Raw genomic sequence first — 19,912 nt, forward strand, 5'->3', positions numbered from 1 at the left:
CATACCAAAGACATATAAAATCACATTATGAATGCCAGCATAGTTAGAACATTTATATGATGCACGGTGATGTTCGGTGGCAGCAGACAAATGGATGAAATTAGGCACAATAATAGTATCAGCCCCTCTTGAATTTAACAGTAAGATGAACAGTATAATTTAGTAAAACGTAAGTAAAAGCTCAGATATGTTAATGAGCAGGCTAAAGCCCATAACTGGACATGCTTTTTACATTCAGCTGTGAATCACTGATCTTTATACTGTCCCTGTAGGGTCTTTGAACTTTTACTCGCATGAGGTAGAAGCAGTTTTATTAAATCACACTCCTGAAATGCTCATCTTAGTATTGACTCCAGTTTTGTTTTGTTTTGTTTTATTAATGTTTGTGACTGAATCACTCCTCTGAAGGATGAAAGAGATCACAGAAAGTGTTCTGTTTTTTTTCCATCTCCATCTCACGTTGTTTTTGCTGTTGGTGACTTCTCTCAAACCAGGACAGAAGAGCAGTCTCTGGAGAGGCTGAGATAGGGAATATCCAGTGCTTGTGCTGAAATTGCTTGTCCTAGAAATCCAGTAGTTTTTTTCTCTGTAACATTCTTTGTATCTGCCCCTGTATTTTCTTAAGATGCCACTTCTAAGCAAACAGTTCTGCTTCTATTCTTTCATACAAGTTTTTCCTCCTTGTCCCGTGAATTAAAATGATGCAACAGCATTATCTGAGAAGGAAGCTTAGAACAAAGTCACTATATGTCCCTTCAGGATCAGGCTCTGGCAGGACAAAGACAGAGAGCGCAGGGTAGAAAACACCATTGTCTCATTTGTAGTGGACAGGAGTTCATTTTCTAAATAAACTGATGTCAGGATATTCTTTGACTTTGATTCAATCAGAAATAAACCCCATTACAAAATGCAGCCCAGCTGCGTGGTTCTGTTCTGGATATGTATGTGGTTCTTAGGAAAGCAGAGCCCTAGCTCTGTTCTCAGCCTCAAGGGATAAAGCTCGAGAAGACAAAGCAGCATCCCATAAAATGCAGGAGTGCAAGGGAAGCCCAACAGCGAGCAAAATATTAAAATATGTTTGAGATAAGAAGACCCAGTTCTCCTTCAGCTCTTTTTTTTTTTTAATGCTGCTTTTTATGAGCGTACATTTCCCAAAGAATGTTTACTTATTGTTCAAAAGTAGAGAGGCCTTAAGATGGATGCTGACTAACCTAAAACTCTATACCTCCTCTCCTGAAAAAGCCATACTGAAGCTGAAGGTTATATAGAGCTTGTGTCTATCTTCTGCATATTGTTTGTTCAGCTGTGAGGCGGTATGAATAGCTTAGTACTATGCCTGTATTTTAAGTGTAGAGAGCTCACTTTAACATTTACCAACATGCTTTTCAGCCTGGATGCCATTCCCACATCATGTTTGAATGTAGCTAGAATTACTCACCTCTTTTCTTCGCCATTAAACTATTAAAAACAGAGCCTCAGACACAGAGTCCACAGTTTGGTAATAAACTCAGACATGATAGGGTTTGTCAGTTCTTTTTCAGTATCACTTAATACAGCTAAATGTGTCACAAGGGAATCTCAAAGTGATGTCTGTGAGATAAAAAGTAAAAAGGAGGTACTTTTAAAGTATGTACACTGACTTAGGCCGCTTTGAGCAAAATTATTCCCACATGATAGGCTGAACTAAAAATAATAGTAATACAAAAATCCATGTTGGCCATTTGGAAATAGGGTAAACTGAAGAGAATTTCTTATTCTTGGATCACTCAGAAGCCTAAACTGTCCCACTTTTGGCTCCTTTTCAACCCTTTCTCCTGGAAGGGGAAATAAATGTTGATCAGCTGCTGTAATTTCAGACTGGGCTCAGTCTCACAGTGACAGACTGAGGTGGGAAAGAAACCAGTGTGGAAAACCCATCACTAAAAATTCTTTATCTCCAACCTTTCTTCTAATACCACCGGAGGCTTCCTTGCCATGACATGAGTCCTGTTGTTGTGAATGGAGCAATTTTCTCTCACTGATATATCCATACATAAAGTAGCTGCAAGTTAAGAGACTTGGTTCAATTCTTCGTGCTATAAAAATGGATAAAATGTTCTATTTTGGCCTGAATGTAAGAATAATATTGAACCACAAATGTCTATTTAAGCCACCACAGGTTATGATTATCGATTTTAAGCAGATGTTCTGATTTGATCTGGGTTTTTTTTCCCAATATTTTTAGGCTAAATTACTGTTCTGAGACACCTTTCAGCATTCATAATACAGCAATGAGCTCTTGAATTGTTTCGGCAAAGAGTGGAGAGGAATGACACCTTGGAGATGCAGCTCTCAGACCTGGTCATGTAGGTAGTCCTTCTGTGGGGGCAGAATTCACGAGTGCACCCAGTGAGCCACGTCCACCAAGCTCCCCGGCGCGCCTGCTGCCTGTCGAGCCAGCGTCAGCCCGTCCTGCTGCCGTTCTGCTGACTGACACCAGCTGGTGCTCTGCTCCTTTTATCCTGGCCTCATGTGGGTTAGCGGCTGGCAAAGACTGTTTTTAATAATGTATTTATAAAACTTTGCAGCCGTGCAAGTCCAGACACAGGGAAAGGACATTTTGAGCTCTCACCACTGGAAGCGCAGAACATCGCATGGCAGATCTGGTTTCCCACTAACCTGTTCTCCCATCACCAGTGCCAGAAAACAATGTTTCCTAAAAAATACACAGAAGGAAAAACCTTGGGCTGAAGGTATTTTAAGTAATGCTTGTCTTGATCCCTCTGCAGGCAGCTGCCTGATTGGTATTTCAGTAATGTACTTATTTAAAAAGAAATTCTAACTTCTGTAGGGCACGGTGATATTTTCATGCCCTTTTTACCCAGCAACCTTTTGCAGCTTGCTCAAACCTGAACACCTCACTGTCTCGCAGGGACACCGTACGGCTGAGGTGTAAAATACAACACCTGCCTGTGCCCTTTGGATTTAGGGATGGTGCCTGAATAAGCATGCTTTTTCTTTTTTCTTTCTTTTCCTTTTTTTTTTTTTGTTTAATTCTTTCCTGCAGTTCTGTTCCACTACTGGCAGATACTTCCAAATTTTATTTGTAGGGTGCAGGGTTTATTAGATGTATTGCTTTTCTCCTTGTCTGCATATGGTATGGACTTTTGAAAATATAGGAGCCTGTATTATGTCCTGGGAATAAGGATTTACAGCAACATCTCAACAACTACATAAGATTTTCCTCTTTTTTATTTCCTAAACCATCACAACATGCACTTTATTTCTGAGACACATGGTAGAGATAGGCCCAACATTTGCCTGATCAAGACTGGTTTTGAACAAATGCTGACACCGCCATTCTTTTTGTCCGTGATTCCCACAGAACCCTATTGCTTTGAAAAGAAATATCCTAGAATACATAACCGACTCTGCAGCAATGACCTACAACATACAGTCTCCCCTTCATGCCTCTTTTACGCAGCTATCAACAGCAAGAAGCTGATGTGCATGTTAAAAAACAGAGGAAACAGAAATTCCCTAAGAAAATGAACAAAGAAATCTGTGCTTGAAAGAGGAAAAGATTGATTCAGGAGCTAGGAGAAAGTTTTCCAAAATGATTCCTTAAGCAGTGAGGAGCTACAGCACGGAAACTGCTTTCCCCTGCGTGTGTCCATGGGATATAGAACTGTAATGATTTTATGACCTGTCTAATAAAAAATAATAAAACTACAGCAATAAGTAAATAATAAAATTTTCTGTAAAAAACATAGCTGAACTTTTAACAGCCCAGCCACTATGCCTGGCTTGTTGCAATAGCGGCTGACTTCAGCGGCTTCAGTCAAGGTAAACTCAAACCAATGACCTTGAACTGAAGATCATCCACCTGAGCTTTTGCACTCCTTTAAACTAAACAGTTGAAAGATATGTTTAGATGCTGATGAATTTACTCCTCTAGAGAAGGACCTTTAGCAACAAATACGTGTGTGAAAACAGCCATGTATTTTTAGAGTTCGTCATTTCTGAGGTTCAGGAGCTGACAGCAGCAATGGGTGAAGTGGCAACGGGTTGTGTGTGATTTGCAGTGGTTTGTATCTCAGCTCTGCCTTGTGGATCTCCTAATGATGAATGTGTGGGAGGGCCAGGTCAGGAATGGTTTCCACTCCAGTGCCTTGATTGTGTAGTTGGCAGTGGGCTCAATTAAAGTAAATAATCTGGTAATCTCTCTCCTTTTTCCGTTCAGACTGCTGCACACTGAATAGAGCCAGTGAAAGGCTATAGCTTTTCAAAACTCCTGCCTCTTTGTCTGAGCAGTTTTTGTCTAGTCAACTAAAATGACAGGCAGAAGAGACAACTCCCCAGAACGTTGCTCCCATCACTTGCATCATTACTTCTGTTTGCGTTTCTATGAGATAACACTTGCTCTTTATTTTAGGCTACAGATTGGATTTCTAGCAAGCTTCCCATCACAACGAAAAGACAAGCTGATGTGAAAGAGGAGACATGTCCATTATGGGAAGGCGCCGTGTGCCCCATCTCCTGGTTCTTCTCACATTCATGTTCAGCGGGGAAAGAATTGAGGCACAAAGAGCAGGTACGTGCCATTCGGCTTATTGCCTCGTGCTAAGTAGCTGCTGGGCCTTTTACGTGGCTGAGAAGCTATTGTTGCTAGGAGGAAAACAATATAAAACCCAAGCAAGACATTTACTGCTGAAAAGACATAAAACAGACCTTAGGGATAGAGATAGCTCAGTGATCAAGGTTATGATTTACCTAGTGTCTCTGGTTCTGCAGCTACCCACAGCAAGGGGAGAAGCCTGCAGTTTACTCTGGATGTGCTTCATCTACCCTGCACTGGCGTGGAGATCACTTCTTCCATTGTCTTCAGTGGGTTTCAGATTAGATCTAGTGAGTCTTCTGGCTGGCTGGGACTTCCCTAGTGAGCTCAGCAGGGCCAGGACACTGTTTGTGCCCTCTCTTGGTTCATACTGTCTAGTTGCTAACATGGTCCCCGGCACGGCTTTAGGCCTGTGATAATGAGCACTCTCTCCCAAATGCCACTGAGTGCATTAGGGGATGGTGCAGCTGAGGGACTGTGCCTTTAGGCAGACTTGACACGGACGCATTGTTTTTTTTGGGGGAGTAGAAAGAGTTGAGTTATCTGGCTGTGAATGATGCTATATCTCAGAGACAGAAAACAGTTGTAGAATCACACAGTTTATTGGTAAAAAAAAGCCCAAAGGTACTTTGAGATGGAGGCTTTCTGTCTCTTTTTCTAGCAAAGATGCTATTGTATAGCCTTAGGTAATTTATAAGAAAGAAAAGTATTTTTTAGACCTTGTCTCAGTCTAAGGAATAGCTGCTTTACAGTTTTGTTACATGATCTATACAAGGCTTTTTGGGTTTAACAACAATAAGCACTTAGTAACGAAACAAAGCAAAATCTCATCTTTTTTTCTGTCTGTGGATCAATCACAGGAAGGATATGGTGGTTCCATTTATATGTTCATTCTGTAATTACTTTAATTCATTTTGGGATTATGGCTTATTTGTGAACTATTTTTAATGGCAATATTGCAAAACGGTTGACTCAGTGTCTGAGTGGATGAATACAACTCCTGGAATTATGCTTCCAGAGAGTATTCCTGTAATTACAAAACTGAAAGTTCACTTTCTATGAATTATCTCCTATATTCCCTTAACATGAACTGTTCCTGCCAGTAAACAATATTATTATAGAATTCTTGGAAAACAATCAATTTTGTCCAGCAGTGGACATTACTGTGTTAAAAATGCAGATTAATATTTGCTAAAAGCTTTTCTGCAACATTTCGTCTCACTGCCATCAGGTCTGTAAGCAAAGAATCACTGACTCTAAGAAAATGATCCTGAAGGGCCATCTATTTCTTCCCTTCATACTGTCTGAATAGGCATCACTTTTTAAACCTTAATCCCCTCTTATTTTAAGACTCATTGCTCTTGAATGCCAACAGGATTCATTCTGTCTGTTCTGTTTGGTTTTTAATTGCAGTCATCTCATCTGCTGAGAGTCATTAAAATAAGCAACAGGAAGGTCTTGTACCTTGCGGGTTTTATACTCTGGTTAGTCTCACTTATTTAATATTCTTTCAAACAGAATAGGTTAATATAATAATGAATTGATGGGGCAGAGTGGAGATTTCTTGCTTACCCTTTACTGGTATATATTATATCCTTTATATTGAAAAAACAAGCAGAACTACACTTGGCAGTCTAGCCAATATACATAGATGTAACATAACTTATATCTGATAACATAAAATGACATATTCAGTCATCTCCACACTCTGATTACCTTTGAGGCAGTTGCTGTGTGTTTCCAGCCAGACCTTTCTTACTCTGTGGTTAGAGACAAGCATTGCCTTACTCACAAAATGCTGTCACAGAACATGATCCGATGTGGTCAGGTTGTTTCCAACGTTATCACATATGGATGGGTTGTTCCCAATGTGATCCCATGTCCATGGGTTGTTCCCTAGACACTGAAGGATCAGCAGCGCCTGGGTCAGGTCTCTGGGATGTACCCTGCTATGGGAATTAACACAGCAACTGATGATGCTCAGTTTTCATCGTCATTCTCAACACACCAGCTGCATATCCAACCACTCTCATGGCAATCATCCAATACCATGAGCATGGCCCTACAGTGGTATAATGCCCATCTATAATGATTTTGCTGTTATCTGAAGGCAAGTCCTCCTCAAGTGGATGAGCCACCCACAAGCTTCTTTCCAGTGCAGTGGGCTGTTCTGGGATTCCTGTCCTCTTCAGGGCAGGTGCACAACCCCAGGATGATCATAAATTAGCTCTGGTGTTTGAACAAGGCTTTTTGACTTTCCTGTACATTCAAATGCTGGAACCCACTGAGGAAATATGGCAACAGCATCATTCCTCCTACCTTTGGGCAGCATGATTCATATTTCTGTTCACTCAGCTGGCTGTCAATCAAGTGCTTGACTGAATGATCTGTGTATGATACCTCCATACTCTTTGGTCTGTTCTGGGGAAAACGCCCTAGTCTTCAGCTTACATCCACATTGGGTGTATTTACATCAGTGCTTTAGCTCTGATCAGGAGTGCAGCAAGGACAGACAGCTTCCTAAGGGATGGGGAGCCAGGAGCTGGGGGTCTCCCTGGGCTGGCAGGACAAGGTCTCACCAGCTACAGACTCTCCTACCACCCCCATCCTGGGAGCAGGGAAGGCTGGGGGATGGCAGCCAGGCTCAACACGTAACCCAGATTCCCAGACAAGTTCATACTGATGAAGCAGGTCCAAGATCAAGCCAAGAACATGAGTCAGGAAGTCAAGGTCTGGATCAGGTCTAAAGACAGCATCCAGGGCCAGCCATTCTCCAGGCAAGTCCACAGAGGTGAGGCAGGTCCGAGGTCTTAGTCACTGATGGACATTTAGTTGCTTGGGACCTGGCTGGAACTGGTCTGATGTAAAAACGTGCAAACCGTACAGTGGGAATGTCACTCTTTAATGTATGGAGAGCTAAACTGTCCTCGGTGGGCATACCATGGAGTTCTGTATCTCACAAATACTCTCAAATTATCTGACCAAGGCAGGTAACTTGGTTAGTCCAGGTCAGAGCCCAGAGGAGGTTACTAACGCAGTCATAGTGGGAACAGATGGGACTAGGCTCTTTTCAATAGTGCCCAACGCCAGGCCACGGGGCAATGGGCTCAAGTTGGAACATCGGAGGTTCCACCTAAACATGAGAAAGCACTCCTTCCCTGTGTGGGTGCCAGAGCAGGGGCACAGGCTGCCCAGGGAGCTTGTGGAGTCCCTTCCCTGGAGACATTCACACCCTGCCTGGATGCGTTCCTGTGCCCCCTGCTCTGGGTGTGCCTGCTCAAGCAGGGGGGTTGGACAAGATAACCTGCAGAGTTCCCTTCAAACCCCCACCTTTCTGTGATTCTGTGATTCTGTGAATCAGGGTCCTGCAGTGAAACAGGAGTCAACAGAACAGATCCGCTCTTAATGGATGTGGGCAGATGTGGGCTAGCGGCTCAGATTCTGGTAAAGCAGCAGAATTTAAAGGCAATTGCCAACATTTTAGAGGACAGATATAACATCTCAGTTCAGTGGGACATAGAAGAGCACCGTCACTCTGGGAGAAATAAAGTAACACAGGCACTGGTATGGACCAGCTCTCTGTATTGTATCAGGTTATATGTGCTTTGTTCTCCACATGATTGGTCAAATTAGCTTTTTACCACTGGTTCAAATAAGTGGTTATATTTTGTGAGATGATGTGAGACAAGAACTACAGGAGAAACAATGTTTAGTGGTTGTGACCATAGATAAATTGACTTTGTAGAGCAGCTTTCAATCTTGAAACTCATAATTTCTTAGGGACTATGGACAATAAGAGTCAATTAAATAAACATATGTCTGTATTTATATACATTTTGTCCAGTTCAGGCATTATGATGATAAATCTTTGTCATCTGTGGGACATTTATGAATATACTGCCTCTTGGCTTACATATATTCAGAAAGAGCTAGAAAACATCTCCTGAGAGATCTACTTTCTTGGCAAGTGGCTGACAAATATATGACCAGTCTGACTTCACTGGGCAAGCAAGCTGCAATTCAAATACATTTGCCTTTTAGATTACACAGGCCTCAAATTACAAATATCATGGCTGGAGCCAAAAGGGTGGTTGTAGGGATAAGTGAACTTTTCCCTTACAGAGCGACTGCCTTTTGTTGTCAAGGAAGCCATGCCAGTATTCAGTGAGTCATCCTTCAGTCAACAGTCAACGGCAGAGAGCCTCAAAATCAAAGTAATCTTGTTACAAACTTGCTTCACCAGGATATCATGCTGAGCAAAAGAACTGCTTCTAGCTAAGCATAAATAAATCATAATGTTAATGCAATAAGGAACATGAAAGCTTCACTACTCATGGTCTGGATTGGCACAGGCAAGGCAGGACAGATCTCTTGATCTGCCAAGGTCGTTTTAGAGCATTGCCTGAGCAAAGGCACTGCAGTGAAGTCTGAGAAAAATAGCTTTATATGCATGCAGATGGTGTGGGTGAGCACAGACTGAGCAGAGGCAGTTAGTAGTGAAGGAAGAGAAAAGGTTTGCCTTTTCATGGGAAGTGTGTTCTGATCTACTCTAGATGTCCTGAAGTAGATCAGGTGAATCACAAGTAAGAAAGGCTGAGAATCTGCACTTTCTCTGCAGGATAGAGAGGAGGTTTGCTGCCTCCTCCAAACGGCTCACTAGAGAGCTAAGCCTAGGGAATATTTAGTATGTCTGATACTCGTATTTCAGCTTCCCTTAGTGATATTTTCTGCCACCCTTGTAGGTTGCAAGAATGTTCACTATGACCTTGTCTTCATCTTGGATGCCTCCTCCAGCGTTGGAAAAGAAGATTTTGAGAAAGTTCGGCAGTGGGTGTCTAATCTGGTGGAAACTTTTGAGATTGGCCCAGACAAAACTCGTGTAGGTGTGGTGCGATACAGTGATCGTCCAACCACGGAGTTTGACCTGGGAAAGTACAAAACCCGTGAGGAAATCAAAGAGGCTGCACGAAAAATTAAGTATTACGGAGGTAATACGAACACTGGAGATGCTCTCAGGTACATCAACACCTACAGTTTTTCCAAAGAAGCTGGTGGGAGACTTAGTGATCGAACTGTTAAAAAAGTGGCTATCCTTCTGACTGATGGAAGGAGCCAGGATTATGTGTTGGATCCAGCCACTGCAGCCCATCAGGCTGGGATTAGGATCTTTGTTGTGGGTGTTGGCGAAGCCTTAAAAGAGGAACTAGATGAGATTGCTTCAGAACCCAAGTCTGCTCACGTGTTTCATGTCTCTGATTACAACGCCATCGATAAAATTCGGGGGAAGCTGAGAAGACGTCTCTGTGAAAGTAAGTAGAACTCCAAGTTCTTCTACACAATTAGAATTATGATAGGTTCAGTTAGCGTATAGGTATGAAAAGCTGTGTTTGTTTTCTTTCGTGCTTATAATTCTATGCTGATAATTCTTTATTTTACTGTCTTCCACTCTGTTCCACTCTGTAAGAAGCCATTTTACTACCTGGAGTGTGATGAAGTGATCACTTCTGGATTCTCCTGCCCAAGTCAGCATTAGCTATAGGTCAGCTTCTAGTGGTCAACTCGAGACCGAAAAGTGAACTCCATTTTGGGTCTGAGATAGTTCAGTTATTTTATAATAGTTTGGACTACTGAATATGAAGGATGACATCTTATTTATACCCAGATTTAGTTTATTTCCCCTTATTTTCTGGCATTACAATGTGTAAAGAGTTCTATGCATGCAGCAAAAGGATTCATGTGCTTTTCTGCCTTGCAGCATCCCAACTCCACTGACAACTAGTGTTCACTAGCCTCTGTCTATCAACCACATAAACCTTGGTGATATTTTGAATGACTTTTAATGGAGAACAGTGTGTGAAAGTCACACCAAATAAATGAACTTAGAATTTCCAGCACCCTGGTGAAGCGGACTGTGATGGCATTATGGCTGGTATCTCCCAGCTCTGTAAAGGGAACAGCAATCACATGTCCCTTTCTCCTTCCACAATTCATAAATCACTCTCTAGTTCTTGGTGACTGCATAAAAGTTACCTTGTTTTGCTGCATTTTGCAGTGTGTGTTGTGACTGCTGTGAGTTCTTTGGGTCAAAATCATGAGACACTGCTCTGCTTCGTAGGTCTGAACTTGAAAGACAAGAGATGACTCCCTGTGTGATGCTGTAAGACATTGCAGTGTTACAATGACCAGGTCTGCAGGCCAGGAACTTGTGTTACTGTCAGATTAGATTAGAATAGAATAGAATAGAATAGAATAGAATAGAATAGAAATTTCAGTTGGAAAGGACCTACAACCATCATCTAGTCCAACTGCCTGACCACTTCAGGGCTGACCGAAAGTTAAAGCATGTTATTAAGGGTATTTTCCAAATGCCTCTGAAACACTGGAGGGCTGGGGCATTGACCACCTCTCTAGAAAGCCTGTTCCAGTGGTTGACCACTTTCTCTGTAAAGAAATGCTTCCTAATGTCCAGTCTAAACCTCCCTTGGCACAGCTTTGAACCATTCCCATGCATCTTGTCACTGGGTACCAAGGAGAAGAAATCAGATGACAATAAATTGCCTGAAAAACACCAGGCCTTTTAGGTGGTGGTGTGAGGCTCATTTATGGCTCTTTGTGACCTCCATTTGCAAGAAAGAAGTGCTAATGTAATGTTCTGGGTTTGTGTATGTTTCTAGAGTGACTAGCACAAGCAGGCTTAAACCAGTTGACATAACCCAACAATATCTAGGTGTGACTGCTTTTTTTTTCAGCCTGAATAAAAGTGAGTATGGATAGTGTAATCCCAATACAAGTGAAAGTCGTGGTGGATGTTAATTGTAAACTATGCAGACTGAAGGAGCTGGGTCTTTTTGCCCCAAAATCTTATGTAAACATACACACCACTCAGGTAGAATGAAGGGTAAATCCTTCTAGTGGGCACACTCAACCAACTCAAACAACTTCTTACTACAGCTGCTGAACTCCCAAAATGTGATTTTCCTTTGAAATTCTATTATGTTCCTTTTCTAAAGCAAGTGTTTTCAGAACTTTGTACCTGGGTCTGTGATTGTCACCTTCTCAAAAAATCATTTACCTGTCACAGTATAATGGGATTTGTCTGTGCCTGTCTGAGCCCATACTATGTCCACACGTGTGTGCATGCCACTCCTCATTAAATCACAAAGGATTACGGGGAGCATCCGTCATCCTGAGCACGATAGCGGTCACTCTCCAAGCTGTTTGTTCCCACCTGCACTAGTGGGTTCGGTAGGGAGAAATAAAGAAATAAAAAGAGAAAGAAAGAAATAAAATGAATAAGTGAAAGGGAAGGGTTTAGTTTTGTTAGATACAGGGAACTTTTAAGGGTAAACGGGCTGCTAAAAGAATTGGTTTCTGTGTTAGAACAAAGGGAATCAGACTACCATCAATGAACATTAATAAGGAAGGGAGCAGGGAGGAGGGAGTTAGCTGAACAAACATCAAGTAGATAATGTGCACATATTGGGGACAACTCAGGCAGAATAATGAGATGTAAGGAAGTTAACAGTGACAAGGGGAATTGAGTATCCAGGTACACAGGACACAGTGAGTGCAGGTGGATTTGGAGAAGTGGATGCAGGATAGAAAGACAGGGTATCAAGTAAGGCAACAAATGCAGGTGCAGTGGGCTGATTTCCACAGCAGCAGCAGTTATAGAAGGTAGGCCTGCCGTAGGTCTTCCTGGGCGGTGTTCTTTAGGTCCAAGGACTCCGCTGAGATGCTGTAACATCCCTGGATCCTTCACTCTAGCCCTGGTGAGGGACACCACCTTAGTGCCCGGACTCAGTCCCTCTTGCTGCAGCTGGAGCCTGTTCCTGTCCTGTTTTCACTGGATATCTAAAAGAGCAGGCTTTTCCTTTGTACATCAGTCTTTTCTGCTTAGAAGGATGTTACATATCTTCCCTAAGTCTTTTCTTTTTTGATTTAAAGCAGGAAAACTGCTCTTTGGCAGTCTTGTCATACTAATAGAATTTATTGGTTTGCATGCAAAAGGTTTTTAATAGGCATGATATTTAGAAATTCTTGCTGTCTCTGAAGTTGACTGTTAAAATATAGGGTGGGACATTGAGAGAACCATCAGCAAAAGTATTAATGAAGAGATCAGGTAACTCTTTAGTTATCTGAATACGTGATGATGAAACTGTTTTGGGATGTGGGAAAAGGTGGCAGGGAACAGGACCAACTGTTTTCTGATGCGTGTGCCACTTAAATTTCATGTTAACACAGTAGGAACGGGAAAGCCATTCGCTGTAAGGGCTATGCCTTACACATATTTAGAAGGTAAAACTTTTAATAGTTGTTGTAGTTTACTTTCTGTAATTTTAATATGACAGCACTAGATAGAACAGGAGCATCCAAACCGCTGAGTGGGTGGAGGATGTGATGAGGGCACATGCCAAACTGCTGTTTAGTTCGTGCTCATTCTAAGGCAAGAGCATATATTGCCACAGCCAAGGTAGTGTTTTAGCAGACATAATTCTTTGTGAGCTCTTGGGAGACACATGAGACTCGTCAAAGAGCGGAAATGGTAGAAAGTATTTTTGTTGTACTGACCAACGATGAGTCTTCCAGTCCTTGTACTGCTGTACTACCAAAACGTGAATAGTTGTGCAGTGTTGCAAATACTGAATTTCATGCCAACAGCTGTTCAGAATCACTTGTCTCTGGTCTCACTAGCCTGTCCTAGACTCAGTCATTCCATCTTGCTATATTTGACTGAGTTTATTGCTAAGAACATGTCATTAAGGGCATTAATAGCATTTAACTCTCATTTGATCTTGTGGAAGTAAGCATAGCAGAATCAAAAAATAACCTGTCTGCTCAGTGGGACATTGTGCCACTGTGAGATATTTTTGCCAAACATCTCCATTACATTCTGGTCTATAGTTAGCAGGCAAAAATGGGTGATGCTTTCACAGGAAAGCAGGAGAGATGCATTCTGCTAAAAATTCCAGAGATGCTACATGCTTCCTAAATAGGGTTTCTGCTTTTATGTTGTAGAGATAACAACAGTCAGCTATGGAATATTTAAAAATACACTAGCATCTGCTTCTGGTAGGTGAATAGTAAGTTTATGCTCATCAAAGAGAGCCAATTTCTTCAAATTCAACCCAGATTTAATTTAAAGCTGTATTTGATAAGTTAGTGCATATACAAAGTTGTCAGCCTGGCTTGGATCTCGTAGGGCTGGGTTTTAACACTATCACCTGGCATTTAAACCTCAATGGGGGCGGGTATTGCAGTGGTGATCTAAAACACCTGTACCTGCTCAGAGGTAATTGTTTCGTAAAAGCACTGATTTCAGTGCTTTAGATGCTGTAATATTGAGTTTATTCTGTTATCATTAAACCAAGAAGGTGATAAGATACAGTTTGCAAAGCTGAGCAAAAACATTCTCCAAAATCATTCTCACTCTTTACTGGCTCCATAAAGCAGAAGCCTGTCACTTGGCACCCTTGGAGTGCAAGGCATGTATATGCGATTACTAAGCCTCTGCTCTACTGCAAAAGCCACATTTCACAGCTTGAAAATAAATTTGGCTGTAGAGGTAGAGTCTTTGCTAAGATTCGGGATTTTATAATACAGCTAGTAATAGGAGAAACACAAGCAGATGTTCTCTCAGGAAGAACTACAGGAGTATTGTGCTCATCATTGGTCTATGTCCAGTAGTGACTTTCGTGTAGAATGTAGCTCTTTACATAACCAGTTTTCAGTTGTCCGTGAGCCTGATGAGATCCCTGCCACGATGAGTTCCTCTGCAGATATATGGAAGACCCAAGGACTGTGTCATATGAATCTGAAATGCTTTGCAAACGCAAGGAGATGAAGCTGAAATGTTTCAATGACTGGTTGGTACCAATGGTTTGTCATTGATTTTGGTTGATATTGTGAGGCCTGTGATAAAATATCAAAAGCAGTCACATGTTCAGATGATTCATAACATTTATTTTTCTATTTGTACATGTCTTTGTTGACTTTAGGTTGTGTTTACAGTGCATAAAATGTCAGTCGTATGGTTCCACTGTTCTGTTTGTGATGCAAAAGGGCTTCCAGCCTTCAAGGCAACACCTTGAACACCATTCAAAATAATAGGCTAAAGCCTTCAGAAATGTCTTTTTTTGAAGTCGCCTTTGCTCAGGTTCATGGTATGTTCACAGAAGAACATCAGGCTGTTTCTCCTTGGCCTTCAATGGTAAAAATATCTCATGCCCAGAGACTGTGACTAAGGGTAGGCGTCTGAATTGCCATACCTTGACTGACAGTTTCTAAGAGACTTATCAATATAGTCAAACCTCACATGAGTACTGAAATATCAGAATACATCAGCACCTAACAGAATTTGCCTGTTGACCCCCATTTTATATTCTCTGTGGAGCTCTGAGATTTCACTGCAAAAACATTGATTTCTAGATAGCTTTGCATTAGACATCATGGAATAGGAAGGGAGGTGGAACACAACAAGCTGGCAGGAGTGGGAATCCTAAAGTATTTTAATGAACTCAGTTGTGGTAGTAGTCTTATTTCTTTTAGTTTTAATTTAGTTTTAGTTTGTTGGGCAGAATTTTTGGACCTGGGAATTTGTAGACTGGTTTTACTTTCATACTTGGAGTATGACTTTATTTGGGTTCTTCAAAAGTTCAGTTTAGCAGTAGTTCCAAGTCTTGCTTGGTCTTACTACAAAAGCTCTTTTTCATTGTTGTGATGACCTGTAGAGACCTCTTAGAAATGTGAACGTAGCTTCTTGTCATCTGGCAGAACTTCGTACATCCCACAAGTGCACCTATACATTTACTTGGAAGAATCTGTGGCACCCACCTCCATGTTGAATGCAGAGAAGGTTGAGGTGTTTTGGAGCAATAATTGATGTCTAACAGACTGGTTAAAGTCTGACTAGCACAGGGTGTCCCATGAGGATAATTTAACTCTAGTGCTTCTGGATCATGTATACATCACACCTGCCACAGGCAGCATTTTTAGTGGCATATTCCATTTGGCTGCTTAAGAGTATGTCCAGGCTAAGTGCAGCTACTAACATTTTGATTCTGACTTGAAAAATCTAGTCACTTCCAGATGGTTTGGGAAGTCTGTTAAAAGCTCAGTAGACAACTGCTGCTTTTTTAAAAGCTGTAGCTAGGCAGTGACCCAGCTGATATCACCTCTGATATCTCCTGTTGCTTCTTGATGCTCTTCTCCTCCAGCTGCAGTGGTGGCTTTTTCAAACTCTAACATCTCCAACTTCTAGCAATCTCTCATGTCACAGATGACAGGATCACACATCCTTTCATCACCACATTTGCTGGCTAACTGCAGTTTCCTGCAAAGAGATAAAAGGCCTGTGACAGAATTTCCAACTGATTTATCTTTTGTCTGAGAGAGAAGAAGAAAATTCACTTTTCATGGATGATACGCTGGGAGGAGATAAAATATTTGATGGGCTTAGTGGTGATGACGTTATGCAACTTTCTTCTGCTGTTGGGTGGGTTGAAGGACAGCCTGGTATCTTGGATTAGGGCTCCGGGAAGCACAGCAGAGATATTCTTTTTTCTCTTACAGCACCTGAAACCTCAGATCTGATTTTCCACTTTGTCCAGTCACCACCAGCTTAGAGCAAGATGGCTCCAGAGCTGGTGTCTGACAGACAGAAGTCTTTGAGCTCAGGGAGTTTGCAGTGGCGGCTGGTTGGTCTTCAGTTCGTTCACAGATGATGTAGAAGTGACTGTTTTCCCAGATCATGACTACAGTCCTGCCACTGTGTAAACTCCATATCATTTAAATAACTTCCTATTTTGCTTGGGACTCTGAAATGAGTAGGTTTATTCTGAGATTAGCAACCATGCTGTTTTATGACCAGTTAAAGCCAGCCCCACTGCTAAAAAAGAAAGTCTTATTCTTCCTGACTTCCTTCTCCCATCTGCCAGCACAGGCATTTATATGGCCTCACCATGAACTACATCAGGGAGCCAATGAATGTTCTTGTTTTCTTTCCCAGATTAGTTTTTACTCAGATTTAGTTCACCAAGCAGCCACATGGATATTTGCTGTCCCAGGGAGGAACTGCCACAAGGTGAGAACAAATAACTAGGAGTGGGAGGAAGGCCTGACTGCATCCTTTGGTACAGTAGTGCTAGTCCATATCAGCTTGATGAACATTAGCTAAGAATTTCAGAAGGCTGAGGAAAATCCTCCATGTGCTCCCACTGTAAATGTGAGCCTGTGCTCTGCTATCCTCTGGTTTAAGTGTGCACAAAGTAGATTGCTAGGCAGGTTCTTCCCATTTAAACTTCACTTCTAGGCTTCAGCACAGCTTGCTTGCCTTGAATAAACTGCATGTTTAACAAAAATATCCCACTGCAGATGGATATCTTCATGATACTGTTCCATTTTCCTTAAATAGGCTTTTCAGTTTGCATAATTATTGCTGCTTTACTAATGACTTAGCTTCTGGTTGTTCAGGAATGTCACTGTAATGAGAGAGCTCTCCCTCCTCCGACGTACACTGTGGCTGGCTGGGAGCATCCTGCTGGGAGTCGATGGTAGGCGGGATGAGCAAGCTGACCACCACCTTCACTTGGATACAGACTGTCTGCCGGTGCCTCCAGGCAGCACTTTGATATTTCTGTGATCCTGCACCTGAGTAGCTTCTCTGCCCTGAAGCCAATGTTAGCTCTGTTACAGTTTTGGAAAGTGATTTATTGATTTATTTTTCTTCTCTTGTATGTTGGAAAAAGCAATGTCTTAGGCATTGCCTTCAGGTGATGAGGAAATTCAGCCTTGCAGCAGCTGTGGCCCAATTTCTCCTTTTTGCTGAGGGAGCAAGGTACGAATCCAACAGTCATTGAAACAGCAGAGTTTTAGAAGTAAGTCTGTGGCAGAAAATGGTGTTAGTTCTACTACTCTTTGATACATCTGAGAAAAGGAGTCTGTTCCAAACGTGCACCTTTGTGCTGACTTCTGGGAACCTTAATAAGGGACTCTGAAGGTAGACGTATAACGAGATCAATTAAACCTTTTGCACTTGCCTTTCTTATCTCTTGTTTCTTTCTTTAACAATTACATACAAAGAGTAGCATCATAAAATACGGACAATCACTTTACGTAAAGCAATGAATCTGGACCGCCAACAACCTCTTGTCCGAAATCACGGAATCTAGCTGAATGATAACATCTCCCCTGGCTTGCAGTAGTTTTTCTTGAATTTCAGACAAGAAATCTTTGTGAACTATGTTTGATATACAGTAAAACTAATTGTAAAGGCAGAGAGAAGATTAGACTCATGACAAATAAAAGTAAATCCCAGACATTAGAAAGAAACATTGAGACAATCAGGAAAAGTATGGGTCTCAGTGGCAGGAGAAATTACATCTTATGAAAAAGTAATGTGCCATTTAGAGAACAAAAAGAGGAAAAATACGGTGATGATGTGAGCCATTTCTAAATAGTGTAGGAATGAAAGAGAAATACAGAAATAGGAACAGGCAAAAAGTTGGAACATATTGTCGTGTGCTGAAAGTTATTAGTAGCTTGTTTTTAACACTGCCTGCAGCCCTCATTGATTTCCAGGAACTGTGGGTGCTCAGCACTTTCAAAATGAGGCTGTGGAGCCCAATACTTTCCAGCTGCAGTCAGGAGGAGGCTTCTGTCTGCTCCAGTGGACTCCAAATGATGGGGTGAAAGAGAGGACTCATCTTTGGAGCAGTGCTGTCCGTCTTGGTGTTTGCTTTGTGCTGGACTGATAAGGAATGGCCAGTAGAAAGAATAACCTCTGAAGCTGGGCAGATGCTCAGCAGGAGACTAGGGCAAGGCACACAAAAACCTCTGAGGTTTCAGGTTTAGTTACTGGCTTTTCTGTCCAAGAAAAACAGAGGTGAGGAGAAAACCCTTGCCATGTGTCCTTCACAAGGCTAAAATGTTTTGAACCTGAGCAGCTCTTGTGTGCAGTCAGTGCTTTATTTCTCCTTCATTAAGAGCCCCTAAACTGACCTCAAACTGAAAGGACACCACTTAATGTTCTAGGCCTGCCTTAGGGATTTTGTTTGTGGGAGTTTTTTGTTTGGTTTTTTTTTATGCTTTATGTGGCTATTCTCATAAAAATCTAATGGTATCTTTCAGCACAGGCTATAAATGCAACTAGACCATCACCTGCCCTGGTTAGTTGCACCTGTGAATTAAAGATTTCCTCTTTTCTCCCTTGATTGAGGGGTGTACTTCTATTTAGGATATGGAAAGCCAAGTCTGGAAAGGTCCTATGGAAATTTAGTCCCAGTTCTGCCGATGGAGCTGGTAGAATTTACTGCAAATGATAGAGAAGTGTGAATGTTTGTCAGAGCATGCAAAACCCCATGCAATGCACTAAAGGTCCCATTGCAGCATATTACACTTCTCCTGAAATCCATTTCCTGAACCCCGTGACTTCTTATGGAATTAATGTTTCTGTAAACCCCCTATGGCAACAGTGAGCTTGGTCTGTCAGGGCTGGGTTTTTGTTTGTTTGTTTGTTTTCTTCTGGCTCCATATATTCAAGCCTCAAAGTCTTGTGATGAATAACTGCAATTAGAGCTGCCGATCCTAATATTCCAGGTAATGAGGGAGCTTGGAGGTACCACGGGGGGTGCGGGGTGTTGGTAGAGGGACCTGTTGCTGGTCACAGGCTGCCTGTGGCACCTGGGCAAAAGTTTAGCACAAAAACTCTGGCCTGGGTAAAAGGCTCTTTCCTCATCACATAGCTCCACTGGAACATTTGTGGCCTTTTGCAGTATTGAATCAAGGTCTTTGCATCACCTGAAAGTTAAACTGATTTCGGAAATGATTTCACAGGCCAGAATTGAGCTGTAAGAACACAACTGTGCTCAGACCTAGATAAGCTGTCACATTAACACATGAAACAAAATGGGAAGGACCACCTATTTTTAAGATCTGGAATGAAACCATTGCTTCCAGTTCCGTGTCTTGCTGAGCTTTTTTAGAGGCCCGTGTTGTCTATCCCTGTGCTCAGGACCAAAGCAAAGCTTGTTGTTTAAATTTCTAAGGGCTTATTTTGAAGCTGTAGGTAGATCTCTGATACATGTAAACCCTGAGTAGACTCTGTGTAAGAGATCTTCATGTTATTACTGGAGCTCAAACTCAAATGACATAACCGTTTCCCTTTTCATCCTTTGCTAATATAAACTGGTGCATCCTTTTTTCTGTGGAAGTTTGTAAAGGTTATCAGCCCTTCTGCCACTGAATTTCAGCTTCTCATTTTGTTTTCAAATGAACTGAGCCAATGTGCAAAATTGAATTGTAATGTACTGGTCTGCT

General features: G+C 41.9%; 1 protein-coding gene across 3 annotated transcripts in view; it reads left to right on the plus strand.

Moving 5' to 3' along the window:
• Nucleotides 1-19,912, plus strand: part of COL22A1 (collagen type XXII alpha 1 chain) — a 263,312-nt gene that overhangs the window by 41,456 nt on the left and 201,944 nt on the right. For 2 of the 3 annotated variants that reach the window (XM_064442038.1, XM_064442039.1), the window contains exons 2-3: nt 4,415-4,573; nt 9,340-9,906. In XM_064442038.1, the coding sequence (XP_064298108.1) occupies nt 4,483-4,573; nt 9,340-9,906 (658 nt within the window). In that variant the 5' untranslated portion in view covers nt 4,415-4,482. The remainder of the gene's footprint in view (nt 1-4,414; nt 4,574-9,339; nt 9,907-19,912) is intronic. The other variant, XM_064442040.1, reaches the window with a different exon arrangement.

Source organism: Phalacrocorax carbo, chromosome 2 (assembly GCF_963921805.1).
Source record: "Phalacrocorax carbo chromosome 2, bPhaCar2.1, whole genome shotgun sequence".
In the NCBI taxonomy this organism is placed as follows: Eukaryota; Metazoa; Chordata; class Aves; order Suliformes; family Phalacrocoracidae; genus Phalacrocorax; species Phalacrocorax carbo.